The sequence below is a fragment of the Musa acuminata genome, chromosome BXJ1-8 (assembly GCF_036884655.1).
Source record: "Musa acuminata AAA Group cultivar baxijiao chromosome BXJ1-8, Cavendish_Baxijiao_AAA, whole genome shotgun sequence".
Lineage (NCBI taxonomy): Eukaryota > Viridiplantae > Streptophyta > Magnoliopsida > Zingiberales > Musaceae > Musa > Musa acuminata.
Genome location: NC_088334.1, coordinates 13,235,325 through 13,256,025, shown reverse-complemented (window position 1 = coordinate 13,256,025; position 20,701 = coordinate 13,235,325). Strand labels below are relative to the sequence as shown.

Genomic DNA, 20,701 nt, shown 5'->3' with positions numbered 1-20,701 from the left:
AGGTCAAGATTGACTGAACCACTCTAAATCTCGGTTTGCATTTACTTTGAGCATATTATCTTTACTGCAAACCTCCTCTGAAGCTTACTGCCTTCTGCGCTTTTACGATCGGGTTTCAATCCTTTTACTTTCCGAATCAGCGTTTAGACGTAAATCTACTTTTTCGTACGATCATCATATTTCAGATTGCGTTTATGTTTTGAGCTTTACCATAACTGCAAACTGCCTTCATACTCTTGCTTAAATTGCATCTTGCCTAATCAAGTGATTTAGGAATCAGCATTTAAACGTAAATCAGCATCTTCGTACGAACGTCAGATTTCAGTTTGCGCCTATATTCTGGTTTTCATCATAGCTGCAACCTGCCTGCATAGATTAACTTTAATATCATCTTGCTTAGAATCTGATTTTACACAGAAATTGTTTTTATCATTCGAACGCAGTTTCGTTTTAATCGCAGAAAGTTTTCCGCTACACTAATTCACCCCCTCTTAGTGCTCTCGATTCTAACAAATATAATTATCTTAACAAAATAAATTCTATGGATTATTTTGGACTATATTAGGAAGTACTAATATTATTGTGATACATAGATAAAAATATGACATTAATGATATACAATTGTAACTTACTTTGCTAATTAGACTTAATATAGCATTATTCTATTTATTGAACTTATTAATATTTTTTTATATTCTCTTGCATATAATTAATTTTCAAAATTCAATATCAAATTGAATAAAATAATGTTTAAATAAATTTTATTTTATTTATTTTAGATTTTGAACCTTTCATATCTAACTAATTAATGGGTCTGGATGAATATTATATTATGTATCCTATCTAATTTGATAAAATTAGATATGATTAAATTATTATTATCGATCAATAGAAAAGAAGTCTGATTATGATAAAATTCCTTAGAAAATAACTTTGATACGAAAGACTCTCCTAATAGTCCTAATTACCTATTTTAGACCTTTTACTCTCGTCTATAAATAAATAAAACTTTATTTACACTATACACACAATACACGAATTCACGAATATATGAATACGTGAGAAATTACATCTCTTTTCTCATTTCTCTTTAATCAAGTAAATCAATTAATAAAAAATTATTAATTATCTCACATATCCTCTTTATTCTTAAATCTATCGTTCATAATAATCCTGTGACAAAAAAATGAAAGAAAAAAAAATCTAATTTTCCTTAGATATCGATATTACTATAGTTTTTAGATCTGACGATGATATACTCATAAATAAGATAAAAATTTTCTAAATAATATTAAAATTACACATCATAAATTTAAATCTAATGTTATTTGGTTTTAGATTATAACATTAAATTTTTTTACATAATAATAATATATTATAATTTTTATACTTAGATATTGAACTGAAGAATCAAATGATCGATTGAACAGTATGTTTATATATACATATCTCACCCTCAAAATCATGTGCTGCTGTTCTTTCGAAAACATGGAAAGAGCACCATGAACACAGCTGATGCCACATGAACTAAGCAGCCTCTAGGTTGAGCTTAGACAAGGTCTGGCTCAAGGTTTGGGCGGCCGCTTGTGAGCTTGTTGCTGCCTTCACATCTGGAGCCAGTGGTTCCTGGAGCCGAGGATGATGCATCTCGCCAGAAAGTTCGAGTTCTAGCTTCTTGAACTCTTCTTCGATGTCTTCTTCCTCCACATCCAATGCTTGTAAGGGCATTGATTCTGTAAGAAGGAAACATTATTACCAAATAAGCAAACCAAAATGATTCAGTTAGAATTTGGTACGTATGCAATGGATCAATCACATGCAACTATTTTTGGCTGCTATCAGAAGCTACTCAGATCAAACTCATAGCATATCTGGAGCGGGAATGTAACTCTCTGTATGGGGCAATGCATTCAGATTATATATGCCACCATGATCCTTTCAAAGTACAGTACTTTTTGAACTTTTTTAACTTTGCTGCTTCTTGTAGCACACAATTGCAGCACCGGCTGGCATTCGCATTTGGCCTATTGTTTCTTCCAGCAGATCACATTGCATTGGCACAAATGCATGAAGTAGCTCAGCCAATAGATGTGGTGAGAAGTTACCTAAGGATTCATCGACTTCCTTTTGTGCTTGAACATGTTTGTCAAGCTCGTCCAGGTGGTCTTTAACTTCATCCATGCTGATCTCGTACTCCTTCATCGCTCGAACGCCTATTTGGATGGCTTCATAAACCTGATATTAAGCAAATAGAGCTCAGAGTTCAAGATGCATGGGTGCTACTTACCCCAAGTACTACGAGATCAGATCTATTATCAATCACATTTCTATTGTAAGCTACCTTCTTTGTAGATTCGGCATTAGCAATGTTACTGAGAACCTTTTCCACCCGGTCCAAAAGCAACGTGTACTTTGACCTGCTTTCTGACAACATCTTGGACTGCCGTATGCATCTGAATGCAGCTTGTTTATTCCCTAGCTTAAAGGAGGTCAATGCCATTTTCCGAGAACTGCAGAAGCACATAAAATCTAATGATACAATCATCTTGTACAGGTTACTATGCTGGTCAAAAGATGGTAAAGATGGATATATTCACATCAATCCAAATGTGAAGATCTGTATAGAGTTTTCTGAATGGTTGAAAAGGAAATTTAGGGCCTCTTTGGTATTGCTCTTGTTTTGTGTCATTTTGCTTGAGAACTCAAAACCACAAATGCCTTTTTGTTCATAAAAAAGTACTTGCACTTTGTGACTCATGTTCCTTAACTGTAACCCCCTAACTCTTTAACAACAAACGGCCAAAAAAAATTATATAAATAGTATTCTTATTTCCAGTGATTTCAATAGGCGCTCGCCTATGCACTCGGGCGAGGCGAGGCGAGGCCCGAGCGCCTCGCTTCATTTCCAGGCGACGCGCTTCAAAGAGGCACCGCCTGAGTGCTCACCCGAGCCCAGGCGTTGGGCGCTTCGGACGAGCGCCTGGGTTAAACCAAGCAACCGAACCAGCGTTTTAGGTCTCGTTCGGTCTCCGGTGCTTTAGTTGGTTCGATCGAACCAACTAAAGCATCGATATCAGCGCGACTTCCGCAACCCTAACCCTGCTCTCCGTTCACGCTGTCGTTGCCACTGTCGCCGCTCCCGCTGCCACTATCGTCATTCCCGTTCTTGCTGCCGCTGCTCACTGCTACCGTTGCCACTTTCTCTACTCCCGCTCCCGATGCTCACTACTGCCACTGTCGCTGCTGCTGCTCCCTGCTACTGCTGCCATTGCCACTGTCGTCGCTCCCGCTGTTATCGCTGCCACTGTCGTCGCTCGCCGCTGCCGCTCTCGCTTTTCTCAATCAGCACCCTCGGTCTTCCCTTATACTCCTCTTCTCTTTCAATAGTATACTGTTAACAGTATACAGTATACTGTTAACTGTATACTAGTAACAATATTATTATTTATTATATTAATATTATATTATTTTAATTTTAATACTGTTATTTTTTATTTATTTGAAATTATTGTTAGGTTTCAAGATAAATGGCAAGTGTACAAAGCAACTCAATAGAATCTCCAATGGCATCAAAAAAAGATCCTGCATCGAAGTATAATTATCTAAATGATCCAAAAGATCCTAATATAGTGACTTGCATGTTCTGCGATAAGACTACTAGAGGTGGTATTTTTCATACAAAACATCTAGTATGAAATTTCAAGAATGCAACAGCTTGCGAAAAGTGTCTACTTGAGGTAAAATAAGAGTTGCTGAGTTATATGAATGAAAAAAAGACGCAAAAGAATGAATCTTACGGGAATTTACCAAAAGACAATGTTGAACATCTTAGGGATGAAGAAGAAGATTATTCGATGAGTATTAACCCAAGTGGGAAAAAAGTATACGACAAAAAATGAAAAGAAATTATAAGTACTAAGAATGATAAAAAAGGACCGATGGATCTATATATGTTTCAAGGATCACAAAAGCAACAAAGGCAAGCATGAGGCTCAAAATTTAGACAAACAAATATAAGTGATGCTTGTGATATAGAAATAAGAGAAAGAACAATTCAACACATTCCTCGCTTCTTCTATCAGACTGGTCTTCCCCTTAGTACAACTCGTTTAGACAGTTTTAAGGAAATGATTGAAGCTATTGAAAGATATGGTGCGAAATTAAAACCTCCAAGTTATTATGAGATGCGAGTTTCATTGTTGCAAAAAGAGTTGAATTATACAAATGACTTACTAAAGGGTCATAAAGAATCATGGGCAACACATGGTTGCTCTATTATATCAGATGTTTGGACTGACAGGAGGCGCAGGAGTATAATTAATTTTATGGTTAACTGTTCTTTAGGGACTATGTTTGTGAAGTCAATAGATGCTTCATCTTTTGTAAAATTTGGAGACAATATATGATTTACTTGATAAGTTCGTGGAAGAAATTGAAGAACAAAATATCGTTCAAATCATAACCGACAATGGAAGCGCTATGTATTAGCTGGTAATATTCATCTTTTGAATTTTTTTAATTTTTTAATTTTTTTAATTATTTTATCTTTAATTAAATATGTTAAACTCTTAAGTCTTATCATTTTTATTATCCTTTGTTTGAGGTAAATTGCTTGAAACGAAAAGATAACACTTATATTAGACTCTATGTGCGACACATTGTATTGATTTAATGTTGAAGGATATTAGAAAGATCTTAGACATCAAGAAAACCTTAGAAAGGGCAATTTTTGTTGTTAGATTTTTTATAATCATATTGGGGCTTTAAATATGATAAGAGAATTCACAGGAAACAAAGAATTAGTGAGATATGGTGTCACCCGATTTGTTACTTCATTCTTGACATTACAGAGCATGCATCGTCAAAAACATAATCTGAGAAACATGTTAATCTCTTAGAAATGGGTGATAAGCAAATGGGCAAAAGAAGCAAAAGGCAAGAGGGCTACTGATATTATCTTAATGTTATCATTTTGAAATCATGTAGTTTATATATTAAAGATAATGGGCCCTCTTGTTCGAGTCCTTCAGTTGGTGGATAATGAAAATAAACCTACAATGGGATATATTTATGAGGCTATAAATAGAGCAAATGAGACAATAAAAGGTCTTTTAATAAAAATTAAAAAAAATATGAGAAAATTTTTACAATTATTGACGAAAGATAGAATTGTCAACTTCATCGTCCCTTACATACAGTAGGATATTATTTGAACCCCAAATTATTTTATAAGATTAAATTCGTTGGGTTTGATGCAGAAGTTTTGAATGAGTTACACCAATGCGTTGCAAGATTAGTTCCAAGTCTTAAGGTGCAAGATAAGATTATTCTTGAATTATCTTTATATAAAAATGCCGGAAGTCTTTTTGAAATTCCAATGGTCCGATCCAGGACAACTACGTCTCTAGGTATTAATAATTTGATATAATTAATCTCATCTACAGTATGTTACTATATTATTGCTAATAATAACATAAATTTTGCAACCGAATAGTGGAGTCTATTTGAAAATTCCACCCCGAACTTACAGCAATTTGCTATCAAAGTACTTAGTTTGACATGCAGTGCTTCGGGTTGTGAGCGAAACTGGAGTGTCTCTGAGCATGTAAGGATCACTAAATATTTTTGTTTTAATTAATTTATTTATTTAGATATATATATTAATATATTTTTAAATTATATGAAATGACAGATTCACTCAAAGAGAAGAAATCGGTTGGAACATCAACGATTACATAATCTTGTTTACATAAAGTATAATAAAGCCTTGAAGGCTCGTCATGATTTACAAAATAAAATTGATCCAATCTCATTGCAAGATATTGATGATTCAAATAAGTTGTTGATGGGAGAAATTGGTGTCAACTTGCAAAATGCCGAAAACGAGCTTGTATTTGAATATGATAGATTGACATGGGGAGATGTGGCAAGAGCTTCAAGTGTTGGAAAATTACAAATATATACAAGACATATGACAAAGAGAAAAATGAGTGCAAAAGCATCAAGCTCAGCTCCTGCTATTGTTGAAGCCATAGAGAATGAAACATATTTTGATGAAGAGGAAGGACAAGAGGAAGATGACGAATTCAATGAAGATGATTTGTATAAAAATGACGATAATATTGATTATGATGAATGACTTTGATTTAAAATTTTATTGTTTTGAATTTTGAGACTTTTTGTTAATGTGACATTATGATTTTGTACCTTAGATTTTCTTAATTTAATAGCATATTTTTTATTTAAAATTTTAAATAATTATATTTATTAATTATATTATATATTTTTATATTTTAGCACCTCACTTCGCTCCGGCGAGCACCTCGGGCGTTTTTGGACCTTGGCGCCTAGCGCTTTTTAAATCATTGCTTATTTCTTGAAATGGGTGGTAAGTATATGAGACTTACAATCAAGAATTTTAATTTCGAATAATACCGCCCGTAGCGGGCGGTACGTAACGGTCCTCCAGCAGACTGGTACGCAGACCGCCTGCTAACGGATGGTACTGTCGATTAGGGCTGCTTTTGCCCTGTTACCACCCTAAATCGATCGGTGACGGTCGATTTCGACCATCGTTGCCCGCTATCGAGTAGTATTAGCCGAGGGAGAAGAAAATGGAGAACCTAGAGATCAAGCACCGCTCTCCCTCGATGATCTCGATCCGTTGTCGCCTCCATTGTCGGACACCGCAGATGAGATGTCGTCTCCTCACATGAGGCGATGAGGCCTTAGCATCGTCGACGACTTCTCCTCATCCGCAAGAGGAGAAGAAGCCTTGATGACATCGCGGGGAGAAGAAACGGAGCGTCGTCAATGCGACATTTCTTCTCCCTATGCGGGCAGAAGAAATGAGGTGACGAGGCGACATTTCTTCTCCCCTTTTTTGCGCGGGAAAAAGGAAACCTCGATTTCTTCTCCTCACGCGGGCAGAAAAAGGAGGCAACGTCGTCTTTTTTTTTACTTTATATATATACACACACACACACTGAGCGGTACACCCTCTATACCGTACCGAGCTATGCTCGAAACTTCGGTACGGTACAAAATTACGCTCCTTGCTTACAATGATGTAGGATATGAATACAAAGTCTTGCTAACTTCTACTAAATCAAAACTTCGGTACGGTACAAAGTCTTGTTAACTTCTACTAAATCAAAACTAGATGTGAATAAACCAGAAACAAGGCAGTTAAATCGCAAATTAAGGTTCGTCAATTATTTGAATATGGCCACTAGACAAGCATATTATGTTACAGTGCATGAACAATGGGTTCTTGCTGTCAGATAATGGCAGCACACAAGTTTTATTGAATGAGCTGAGAAGTGCTGCAAAGCGACTAAATGTGATAGGTGTTGAATAGTATCATGGCATCAAGTTTGCAGTCAAACTAAACACATTTTCTTAGATATTTGCAATCTAATACAGCAGCATAGCAAATACGATTCTTTTAACATTTGCATGCAGCAATTTTTTTCTTTCAATACATTAAGAATGAAAAACAGAAGTCAAGTATGCACCAGTTTTTATCTATTAAATATCTTGATTAAAACAGCTAGAGGCAGAGAATAATTACAGCTTCCAACGGTTGTCAATCACATTGAGTTGCTGCTGCAGTTTTTCTGTCGTCCAAACTAGATGCAGAACATCATTGTCCAGGCTTGAGATTCTTGTTAAAGATGATGACACCAGGGACACTTTCACACCCTAAAGACATCAACCGAAGTACATATACTGAATATAACTGTAAAATTAACATGAAATTTGATAAGTAGCATAGTACAGTTCTAGGAACATTAAAAGTGATATGACATGATATCATAGAGTCAACCATCACAGAATGTGTCCACCTAAATAATAGCCAGATCAGCTTACCTCAATAATGTCTTCCTTTCTGATTGATAGGTATTGTGCTTTTCCGCATCCACATAGATAACTTAAGACTGTAGAAGCTTCACCTGATCTTTTGCAGATGCTCTGAAACTTGTTCATTGTGATAACACAAGTGGAAGCCCAATGGTTCTCAGCAAGATTTTTTATGACATTAGAAGCACTCTCCTGATTTCAGGACAGAATTTACAGATCAGGGAAACATATCACATGAATTAAAATATGTCATGGAATTATGATTTGGCACTTGCCTGAAGTAGCGGTTTAAGGACGAGATGCTCTTCAAAATCACCTATTTTAGGTGATCGTCTAAATCCACCAATTAGCTGTCCTGCTCTTCTCAGCATCTGATAGAGATGCCCACTAGATGGATCAATCAGCTCTCCTCGAAGTAAAATATCACCATTATTATACATTTCTTGCTGAAAGAAATAACCAAAGACTGAATTGGTCCGAAAATTTGGAGTAAGAAAGCTAAAACTGAGAATATCCTAATATACAAGACAAAATCCAGGCAAGGTTCAGAACCAAACATAGTCTTCCTGTAAGTAAAAAAGCAGTTCTAGCTTCAGACTTAAGATAACCAAAGTATTTAACAGAAAGATGCCTCCATCAACATGGCATGGCTTTGTAAACAGTTCACTCTTCCTTCCACTTGTGGATTTAATCAATTCTTATCAACTGTCCATTCTAAAAGTTAAAGTAACCCACACTTTCTCCAACTATAGAGCATTGACAGTTCTCTCTTAAATTTTATACAAATGCTTCCAGTAAAATTCTTCAATCAGTTTAAGTGACTAGCAGCAGAAATATCCTGCTTACCTGAATATGATTTCCAGTATATCTCTAGGCATATATAAATTGTAACTTAGCCAAAAGAAATCCTAGTATACGGCACAATCAGAAATCAACAGAAACAAAGTTGGCAAAAACTGGATGAGAACATACTTAGGTGGCTGCCAAATCTTGGAGAAAATTAGAAATGAATAACTGGATGGGACAAGGTGTGGATGTGACATATATAAAGCAAGTAGTTATAAAAGAATAGAAAATTCAAAAACAATTGGGAATGACCAGCATATCTTTGGTATTAAGTACTCCTAGAATCATGCTAACTAATGGGGTTTGAGGAGAACCCTATGCAACCAAAAGCATGGATTTGTAGGTGATATCCCAACATGGTATGTACCAAGTTGCCACAGACTTCATGCTGGCTGGCAGAAGCACTACTCATTGTAAAGGTTGCAGTGGAGCCACGGGACTCTCGTCTCCGTATCATATTGCACTGCCGGCAGGTAGAGGAAGTAGGCACAGTTCTTGGTCCAAAAAAGTACCATCAAATGAATGCAAATTGTAAAAATAAAAGGTGTACAAGGTTTGAAGAAAATGATCAGAGGACAATGATCAAACTGATTTTTCTGAGATCCATTAATGATTTTTAATGTAAGAAAAGCAACAGACTTGGCACTACCAGAACCCTGAAGCTTCAGATGTTCTTAAGGATCCTTCCAACTGACAATGATCTCTTCCAACTTCTACAAAGAAAGAATCACCCACTTAGTAAAAGGATTGTCTAAAAAGCACTTTGTGTTTTCAAGAGGAAGAATCATCACAAGCATGCTACTTGCGGTTTATATTGCTGAAAGAAAACATTGAAACGATATTTGCAAAACTAAGAGGTTGTGTGGCAATAAAAAAAATCTGAGGCTCTTCTGGAGATATCAATGCTGGCAAACATATATAACATCAAATATGTTTAGACACATATATGATGAATGCTGTCATGTTATACAGGAAACAAGCTGCCAAACTTCAACAATTATCATTGCAGTTGACCATATTTTTGGGTCATAATTAGCATAATGATATATTTACATAGAATAAGTGCTCTCAAATGGACCAAACAAAAAGATAGATTTAGCTCACCAGAACCCTGTCAAGGCACAATGGGGTCAGTCCTCCTCGGGAAAACCATATATTCTTCACCTAGAAAGCAGAACATGAGAGTAGAGACAATTATAACTCTATTATGAACTTGAAACAATGAAGATTGTCCTTAAGGATTATTTACAGAATAATCATTTGCTGAATCAAGCTATAGAAAGGATGATATCATCAGCTACTGAGTGAAAGCGTCAGCACTCATGAAATATGCTTCATGACCAAAAATGACTATTATTAGCTTAGGCTTTAAAAAATTTGCCAAGGCATGAATGAGTTAGTGATGTGAAAATAATACGTTAATAACACCCTTCAAGAGACAAGAATTACTATATTTTTCTATATAAATCATGTAATCAATATCCATCCTTTGCTGAAGTTGCACAAGTGAATTGAAGTACTGGCAGTTATAAAGAAGGAAAAGAACACCATGTCACTATTAAAAAGAAAATTATGGTTGATAGTATAGCAGAACTGTACCATCCATGCATATATGACAATATATAACATAGACATCTCACTTTCTTCTGGATAAGGAGATTACAGAACTGTAGGGATGATCATCGGATGAATAGAAATGTACTCATAAATCCTGAACTCCAACAGCTCTTTTTCTAAAGGCTGAGAAGGTGTTGAAAGCATCCTCTAAATCAAGTTTCCTAAATGAGATAACAAGGGATGATGCTGCCTTGATCTATAAGTTACAGTTGTAGCATTTAATTTAACCAAGCGTAGAGGATCCATTATTATATTATCCTATAATAGAAGTTGCATAGGCATAAAATAATTATTACATGGGAGCTTATCCTAGAGTTATGGCACATGTTTTGCAAGAGGATATATTAGTAAGCTGGAAGTATCACAAATCCCAATTTGGTTTGAGAATGACCTCATCCTCATTCCTGCAAAACCTTCAGTTGGGAGAACTCATGTTAATCAGAGGTAGTATATCATTAACACTCTAAAAGAGTGTAGAAACTTTCAATTAATAAGTTTAGATGGCTAAATAGGTTGGCTCTTGCCCTTTCACACTATCACCTTTGATATGATGATAAGCTACTGATAGGGGATATATTGTCAGCTAATCATCTAACACGTCAACGCCACATGATGTTCACAGAAGGAAGAGAAGACGAAGCTTCCTTCTTGCCATTTATGATCAGAAAGGCAATCACAAGCTTCCTTTCAGTTATTTATAATCAAAAAGGCAATCGCAGACTTCCTTCTTGCCCCTAGTGACCAGGTATAAAAGCTCAAAGAAAGGAGAGGTAATAACTGTATCTTTCTATACCACACACGTTCGCACTCACACACCTCGGGTTAACTGACTTGAGCATCCAAAGGATCGGGTCAGGAAACCTTGCCTGACCTCGATCCTTATGCAGGTGGCACCTCGAGAACTCAGCGCTTCCATCTCGGAGACACCTCAGACAATCTTGGGCGAACAGGTCCGAATCACGTTGGGATGACCAAAACGTCAACGAATTTTTCCCTTAACAGCTACCAAAGACATGAGATTTAGAGATTATAAAGGTGCATATAATCACAAAAACTAACTAAGAACATGTCTTACACTCGAGGAACTTCATCATGCCCTTCAGAAATGCACATGAGCACAGAAAGGCAAGTGCAACACCATTAAATTACATCTTCTCTCCTAACGAAAGCAAGAACAACGACCATTCCGTGCTTTTATAACATCAATGCACAGCTATACCCCACTCTTTCGTGTGTTATGATTCCAAAAGCAGGTATAAACCAATTCTTATCCTACAAGTCGGAGATCGGTCGCTATACTAACAGAAGATACTTTGGGAAAAAATGGTCAACGATAAACATCTCAAATCATCTCGAAATCAGAGAACGTATCGACAAATCGACGAGACAGACCAACCTTTTCAAGATCCATGCCCCGTAAACCGTATCAAGAACCGTCAGACATGTTTGGCCAGACAATAATTCCGACCAGAAAGTTGGTTAAAGTCATCGACTTGCACAAGAATTCCAAAAACGATGACGAGCGAATTCGTGAGAATCACTAACCTCGGAGGATCGAACGGTGCATACTCCGAGATGGCGAGCCACTTTGAGGATGAGATCCCTCCAGAAGACAAACCTGGGTTCCCAATCCGATCGCTGCCCGCTGAAGGCCTTGAAGCGCGCCGTGGCCGCGACCTCGTCGTCCCAGTCCAGCACTTCTCTTCTCACAATCTCCTCCACCGCGGAAGAAGAAGAGGAGGGGGGAGGAGACGAACCCATTAGAGATCAACAGATCCCTATCTCGTGCGTTCAGGCAGACGCTCGTTAGGGTTCGAAGAGGGAGAAATGGGCAGGAGGGTCATTCGGAAGCATAGTAAGGGCATTATTGTATATATGTAACTTATATCGCCCGAAACGTTACAACACGACCCCGTTATAGCCCACCAGATGGGGAATTGATCATTTAAATATATACATATATATATAATTAAAAAGAAATATATATTTTTTTACATTTACTCATCAGGATATTTATGCTTTGCTATGGTGCTTCATTTTGCAATAATCCAGATAAAAGAACAACTCTAAATTAAGTAAATACGATTAACGCATGTTAGGTTAATTTTTAGATGGAATGGGAAATGAAATAAAATACTCACTTCATCAAATAGATCAGACAACCATAAATTATTTAATAACCATGTGCATGCACATGGGCCGGCCCAGAAGAAAAATAGCCCTGTTTTAATTTACGTGGGAAGCCTTCGGATTAGAATCCTACGCGCATTAATTCTACTTTAAACAGCGTCACCATATCTAAAAGATTAGTTACCGGATAAGACATCACATATTTATCTATAGATATAGACATAAGACTCTCTCTCTCTCTCTCTCTCTCTCTCTCTCTCTCTCTCTCTCTCTCTCTCTTGAATGTGAGTGCCCCAATGAGTCGAATTAGAATTTTGGTTCTGATACATTTTCGAACAAAGGTTTGATCTGGATGCTTATAAACACCGGATGAGAGGCGTCACCCTATTGCTTTATGGAGAGAAATTTGTGGAGGAGGAAGTTAAGGACCATTAAAGTTGCTTCAACACAAACCTCGGAAAACGGTGGTCCATCCGGGACGGCTGTTGCGGTGGTGGGAACTCCTCCTGCTGATGTCTCTCTCCATCAGTCTCCGCTGCGCAAAATATCACCTCGTGGTCTACCATCGCCTCCGGTGAGACGCATACTGCTCACAATAATGCACCATGTCGGTAAGCTTGGATCTGGAAAGAGAGACGAAGCATGGAATCTTAATCCCTGCTCTGTTCTCGTGAAAAAAAGGTTCTTCGGGTGCGACGATAAGACACTGAAATCACTCACCGTCCACTGACCAAAAGGAGGGGCAGCACTCGAGCCCACTCACGCATGTTTGAGCCTTTCTGACTCCTCTCTGTCTTCTCTTTTAGTGTGACGGTCTCTATCTTGGATCAAAAGCTAAACACCTTTTGGCTTCTCTCTCTTCGTTCTCCTCCGTTCCACCGTGACTCGAGCTAATCCTCCCCAAAAGAGAACCGTGAGATGCCTAGGATGTGTCGTAATCGACTAAAGGATATATGTTTATGGTAGAAGATGGAGTCATTGGCACACTGTGCCTGTCAAATACTTTAATACAAACCACATAAACAGCTGGATCAGGAGCTAAACAAAGCATCATCAACGAACGAGGCAGTTGTCATTTCCTGTCAACTTAGCTATCCTCTCCGAAGGCTGGTGAGGGGATTTGGAGGTTGTGTAATGATGGGTTCGGGATGATGACGCTCCAGTGCAACTTCTTATCCTCGCTTTGATCACTGGTTAAACCCTACTCGGCTTTGCTTTGCTTGGTGGAACAGCAAGCAACCACAGAAGCCTCATCTCGCATCTCCCCTGCTGATCCGTTGGCATCAATCACGCTCGTGCGTCTTTTTCGACGAGACGATAGAAGGGGTCAACCTCAAATCTATGGTATTATTAAGCGTAGTTAGCGGGTTCTATACAGGCTATCATTGGCCTTAAGCTCACAAATCGTTCGTGCCAAATCAAATAAATATTTTCTAAACATGATTTAACAAAACCCCACGTAAATATAAAGTCCCTAAGAGAAAGAAGATCATAATATTATGCGTATATATATGTATATATGTATAATGGATATGCATGGCACATGGTTTTTACCTTGCATATAAAATAAATGAAAGGATTCTCCGGAGGCCACGAGCGCCGGGGAGGCGGTGGGCGACGACGGCGACGCTGGCGGAGCCGGGTGGACCCTTTAGCCGACGACGGACGGCCGCCATCGACAGGGAAGTGGGGAGGGGGGGGGACCGACAGAGGAGCGGCGGGACCGCGCGCACGTGCAGCGGCGCGGCCCACGCCCCGGTGGGACGTCGCTCTCCGACGAGGAATCGGGGGTCTCGCGTAAAACGCGAGCGGCCCAAGGAGTAGCGGATTCGGAATTGATTGAAAGCCACCCTGCGCTTTCGTCATCTCCCAAAAAATAAGCCTCCTCCGATCCCCTCGCCGTATCTCTACGCCAATATATGTATCAGTGATCTTATTGTAATGTTATAGATTTGATACATAGATCAGAGAAGAACGTAAATTAGTTTTATCCGAATAAATGTGTTATTATTACTTGAATCACCTCTTTGAACTCGGTACGTGTGGGTGCAGATGCGATTGATAGATATGATGATCCACCTTGATGAAAGTGTGCGGAAGAAGGTCCATCAATTCCCTCGAGTGGTCCATTAAGCTCGTAGACATCTTCTACATTAATAGCGATCACCAAATCCCATCCCCAGTGGTCATGATCGCCGGAGCTGTACCCCTACCGACAATAACTCGGGTAGAAGTGATAGAGTGAAACCTTTTTGGCCACAGAATGATTGATCGAGTGCATGTCCATGATGACATTCATCACTCTCTCCGCGTAGACCGTGTAAACAAATGCATCCGACGATGACCACCACCACAAACTACATTTATTCAGCATGGTTGCATGAAGTACTCGTTCTCCATAATATTAATGGGCGACGAGTCGGGATCTTTTCTCCTTACATTGGCTTGCAGTGTGTTTGGAGTGCAGCCAAGGAGATCACCTGATAGCTATCTGTTTCTCGAGTCAACCGGAGGAGCGTTTAGGACAAAAGGAAGGGAGTGGAACACATACTGTCGTCGTCTTATGGTGAAGGGAAATCGAGAGCGAAGCTATATATGGATGCGTGGAGCCGCCACGGGGAAGAGCAACTTTACCTAGAGGGATGGGAGGTGGGTGGAGCTCTCCTCTCCTTTACATGCATGGGACAACGTCGACCCTACGTCGTTAGGACAGTGGCCTTCGTATTCTTCTGAGTGTCTTACCGGGGTCCTTAAATAACTCCGCGGCCAAAGCACGCGTGCATGGCAGGTCCTTGAAGAGGATGGGAGGGCCCCTGTGTAGGGCAACAATCGTGTCCTGCGGTACGTTCAACGGGTCGTGGCCTTGGAGATCCTCGTCCTCCGTTGCTTCGCCACTGCGCTTGCCATGCGTGCACGCTGAGTCTGCACTAATTAATGGCGGATGCATGAGAGTGACTCGAGTCTTTGGTCGCATGACGACGTGCGTGCGCGGGTCGAGGGCGGACAGGCCCGCATGGCGGTGGCGACACCTTCTTCGATCGGCCGTCGTCACCAGAGTTCCCCGAAGGGCCCGCCCTTGTCGGCGGTTGCCTCGTGCAGTTGCCAGACAGCCCATGGTGATGAAACTGTTGCGGAGAGGCTCCCGGGGCCAAACATAAAAAAGACGAAGGTCGTCGTTCCGAAGCTTTCATCAACCATGGCTTCCAAAACAGGACCACTGAGTTTGGTAAATCTTTCCCAGAATTTATGTTAAAAGATTTCTTTCATGCTACTCGTACAACCTAAGACCGCCAAAGATATGACGGACAGATCCAACTCCCAAGTCTGACTAAAAATTGTAGTATATCATTTTTTTTTTTTTCTTATTCATCAGTCATTCAAGTCCACCACCTTGGGCTTTATTTCACCGTGCAATTTAATAGCAGAGAAGCCATATAAACGGACATCTCCAAATCGTAGGGAAGAGAAGAAGATAATTAATTACTTGCGAGCTTCCAAGAACAAATGCAGTCTGGTGGTGGACATGCTTCTCGAGATCGTTTGCGGCAAGCTTTATCTTCAAGAAAATGCAGCCTGGTGGTATCTGTTGATGGATTGATGCGCCGTGGCTGATAAAGTCAGCACGGCCTGGTCTATAGGGTAATGTCGGGAGTCTCTGGTCGGTTGAGCTGGGTTTCGAGATCGATTGAACACCACTTTGAGCATCGACAGTGGGGGTCTGATCAACGCCTTCTAGCATGCGATGACAGCTTTCCTGCAAAAAAGACCGTCGTCGGATGTTTCCCGACTTTGGTCCCTCTAATGATCAAGTCAATGGCGAGTTGGAGTTTTTCTTTTTCGCCCTGGCCGGATAAGCGGAACAGTGCCATGCGGTGCCGTCTTGAGCTTTCCGGGACAGAACGTATCGAGCCATGCCTTGATACGGTCTCTGGCTCAACACGTGGGGGTGCTCCTTGCTGTAGTGCTATGTGGCATCGCTCGTGACGCGGCGTGGACCCAAAATATACCTTATCACTTCTCTCCCCCCTCACCCCTCCCCATCGAGGCGTGCCGTGGGGTCTTCGAGAGGGCGAGAGGCACGCCTAGGTCAGAACGTTGTTAATGTGGACTACTTGCGAGGGGAAGTTGGATCGACTTGTCGTGGGGCAGCGGCGTCCTGGCAGGGCGATATTGGTAGGCCGTCGGTCAGAGGACCGAGCCGTGTGATTCGAGTTAGAGACTGGCACCGTAGGCCGAGTAACTGATCTTGGGCTCAGGCTTGGTGTCGGTGAGTCATGAGTCGGGGATCGGTATTAAGTGATTCGGTCGAAGAGCTAGGCTGGCGATTCGCAAGTCGAGAACCGATCTGGAGTGACTCGGGCAATGAACTGGGTCGGCGAGTCATAAGTCGGGAATCAATCTGGAGCGACTCGGGCAATGAACTAGGCTAGCGAGTCGCAAGTCAGGAATCGATCTGGAGCGACTCCGGGATGCACAGAATGGCGCCATGCGGTGTCGTCCCAAGCTTTTTGGGACGGGACGTATCGAGCCATGCCTTGATACGATCTCTGGCTCGACGCATGGGGGTGCTCCTGGCTGTAGCGCTACGTGGCATCGCTTATGACGCGGCGTGGACCCAAAATATACCTTATCACTTCTCCACAACCCCCCCCCCCCCCCCATCGAGGCGTGTCGTGGGGTCTTCGAGAGGGTGAGAGGCGCGCCTAGGTCGGAACGTCGTTGATGTGGTCTACTTGCGAGGGGAAGTTTGATTGGCTCATCGTGGGGTGGTTCTAGGCAGCGTCCTGGCAGGGCGATATTGGTAGGCTGTCGGTCAGAGGACCGAGCCATGTGATTCGAGTTAGAGACTAGCACCGTAGGCCGAGTAACTGATCTTGGGCTCAGGCTTGGCATCGGCGAGTCGTGAGTCGGGGATCAGTATTGAGTGATTCGGTCGAAGAGCTGGGCCAGCGAGTCACAAGTCGGGAACCGATCTGGAGCGACTCGAGTGATGAACTGGGCCGGCGAGTCGCAAGTCGGGAATCGATCTAGAGTGACTCGGGCAATAAATTAGGCCAGTGAGTCGTAAGTCGGGAACCGATCTAGAGCGACTCGGGCAATAAACTGGGCCAGCGAGTCATAAGTCGGGAATCGATTTGGAGCGACTCGGACAATAAACTGGGCCAATGAGTCGTAAGTCGAGAATCGATTTGGAGTGACTCGGGCAATGAAATGGGCCAGCGAGTCACAAGTTGGGAATCGATCTAGAGCGACTTGGACAATGAACTGGGCCGACGAGTCGCAAGTCGGGAATCGATCTAGAGTGACTCGGACAATGAATTGGGTCGGCGAGTCGCGGGTCGGGAACCGATCTAGAGCGACTCAGACAATGAACTGGGCCGGCGAGTCACAGGTTAGGAATCGATCTAGAGCGACTCGGTCATCGCGCCACGTGGTGCACTTGTTGAGGCGGTGTTAGATCTAGCGGGAGACCATGCTACGCGTGGAGCCATACACCACGTGGCATGCTTATCGGGGCAGCATTGGTTCGGGCAGGAAGTCTTTTGTTGCAAGTGGCCTTTTGGCGGGAGATATCAGGTGACGAGGCGTTTCTGGCAGGATCTTCGAGACCGACGATTCTAAGGAATCTGAGGAGTTATGATGGTTTTAAATGCTACGACCATCTCTCTCCTCGGATAGCTCAATCGTCACCTTCGCTGCGGAGCAGCCTGCTCTTCATAAGTTCCCTCTGGAGGGGTTTTCACCATTTTGCTCATCTGCCATCGCCTTGTCATAGCCCTACTTGCCCCTTCGTTCAGTGGCCCGGCTTCTTCCCCTCATCCTTACTTCGAGATCGGGATGTCTTTGCCTTCTTCTTCTTCTTCTTCTTCTTCTTCTTCTTCTTCTTCTTCTTCTTCCGAGGGCCTAGGAGATGCCAATTTGTCTTCTGGGGGTGTGCCTATAGAGGCCATGGGGTCTTCTACCGTGCTTGCAAGCCTTAAGTTGTGGCATGATGTAGACTCGGTGGTGACCGAGGAGCTTCTGGGGGAGCTTCGGGATTGTTATTGCATCCCAGAGTGTTACGATGTTTTTGCCCCTCGGGCGAGTCAACGGCCATATGATCAGTTTCCCCAGGGATTTGGGCTGACAGTGGGTGCCCTTGAGATGGGATTGCGGTTCCTGTTACATCCCGTTATCGAGGATTACCTCCGTAAGTGGGGTATATCGCCGTCCCAGATGGTACCGAACTCTTGGTGCTATTTGGTGGCTTTTCTCGAGGAATGTCGTTCGGCCAGGATAGAACTGTCTAGGGCTCTATTCTTGGCCTGCTTCCGATTGTGTAGGGGGTGAGGCGGTTATTACCTGACTACCCACAGTGGGTTTAAGATTAGTGGCGCCCCTTCCAACAACAAAGGTTGGAAGAGCCACTTCTTCTTTATCAGTTGCAGTTGAGGATGGGGTTTCAACACTGGGCGGACTTCTTGTACCATCGATAATGTCCCCCCGTCGCTTTCTGGCCGAGAGTCAGCAAATGTGAATCGTCTGAGGAGCATTCTGTCTTCATCTTGGGAATCAGGGAGATGACTGAGGAGTGACTGGTCAAGGCGGGACTGAGCTTGGCCGCTAGGGGTGTGGTTATTTAAACGCCATGTACTGTCCGCTTGTCCTGAGCTGTCTGACCGGTCGGGTTGTTTCTTGCAGAGATGGTGGATCTTCGGTTTGTGAAGAAGGTGCCTCATGCCAAAGCCTTTATGCCTCCGTCTCAGGGCGGTGAGGGTTCCAGAGCTGGGGATGTCCCGTAGAAGGGCGTGCCTGAGGGGGCATCAGGATCTCCGGAAGCGAGTCGCCCTTCCAAGAAACTAAAGACTGTGGTCTGGAAGGTGTCCGTGAGATCGACCGTTCTTGGGCAAGCCATCCCGGGGTCGACTAGGGCCGCTCCCCCGGGAGAGGGCTCGGGTAGCGCCAAAGGGAAGGGGGCAGTCGGATTGTTTGGCGGCGATCCTGCAAAGAGAGCATCTACGCGCCCGAAGTCGATGCAGGATCTGTGCCGCATCAGTCCTCGGCCTGAGGGTGAGGAGTATCAAGCCTTGAGCATGGCTGGCCTTCCTGCCGGGGAGCTGGGAACCCCCTATGTCACTCGGTGGCCCGATCTCAGAGCTGACAACCGTATCTGGGCCGACGGGCCGACGGCCCAGGAGTTTATCCGGGGGCGTTGCACTCGACTATGGCCAAGGAACTTTATTGTTGCACTTCGGAGGTGCTAGCAGATCGGGCGGCCAAGTCATTGGTCTGGGTAAGTGGCAGCGTTACACTCTTCGGTGCCTCCTCTTTTGTGTGGGTCCTGATGTTACCTCTAGTGCAGGGTCAACACTATGCCATGGCGCTGATTGACCGAGTCTTTGACGCCGGGCGAGTGATCGAGTGTCAATCAGACACTTATGCCGCCCTTCGTCTAGAGAACTAGGAGTTGAGGAGCTTGTTCGGTCCAGAGGTCATGGCCGCGGTTGAGCAGTGTGCCTCGACTTTGGATGGAGAGGTGAGCCATCTGAAAGCCGAGCTAGAGGAAAGTCAGTCTCACGCTCAAGTGCTGGACGACGAATTGTAGACCCTCTTGCACGATGTTGAGTCTGCCAGGTCTTCGGCTTGGGCTGTCGAGGAGGCTCTGAAGGAGGAGTGATTGGCGTTGCCTGAGAAGATAGAGAGGGCGATTGCTGAGTATAAGGTGTCCGCCGGGTTCGAGCGTGGCCTGGTGAGGTCGGGACGGGTGACCTACAAGTTCGGATACTGGGTGGCCTATGCTCGTGTTCGGGTGGGGCATCCGGAATTGGAACTAGAGTCGGACCCTTTTGCCGACCATCCGGCGGATCAGTTTGTCGATATGCCGACGAGCATCCCCTTCGACGATGGGCCTGAAACTCCTCCTCCAAGCTGAAGACTTGTATTTTTCTTTTCTTGGTTTTGGTCGGGTCGACTTTTGGAATTATGTCGCCCGACCGCCATATGTGCTTCCTTATTTAATAGCAAAATTCTTGTTTTGGAATTCTGACTGTCTTTTCTGGTGGTGGATGCACATGCTTTTTAATAACACATCTTCTAAGCATCTCGACCTACTTCTTCTATGGGTAGAACTTTTTTAGATTTGCTACATTCCATGTCCTTGGTAGAGGACTCCCTTCTATAGTTTCGAGTCGGTAGGTCTCTTCTCGGACCACATCATAGACCCGATAGGGGCCTTCCCAGTTGGGCACAAGTTTCCCCCTTGCTC

At 42.6% G+C, this 20,701-nt stretch overlaps 1 protein-coding gene across 1 annotated transcript; it reads right to left on the bottom strand.

Moving 5' to 3' along the window:
• Positions 1–1,397: 1,397 nt before the first annotated feature.
• On the bottom strand, positions 1,398–12,184 carry LOC103994953 (uncharacterized). The gene is made up of 8 exons (XM_009415422.3): positions 11,872–12,184; positions 9,814–9,873; positions 8,139–8,309; positions 7,873–8,055; positions 7,574–7,704; positions 2,342–2,510; positions 2,106–2,235; positions 1,398–1,733 (listed from the first exon to the last, which is right to left on the bottom strand). The coding sequence occupies exons 1-8, from the start codon at positions 12,085–12,087 to the stop codon at positions 1,528–1,530; spliced, it is 1,266 nt and encodes a 421-aa protein (XP_009413697.2). The 5' UTR covers positions 12,088–12,184; the 3' UTR covers positions 1,398–1,527.
• Positions 12,185–20,701: the final 8,517 nt, after the last annotated feature.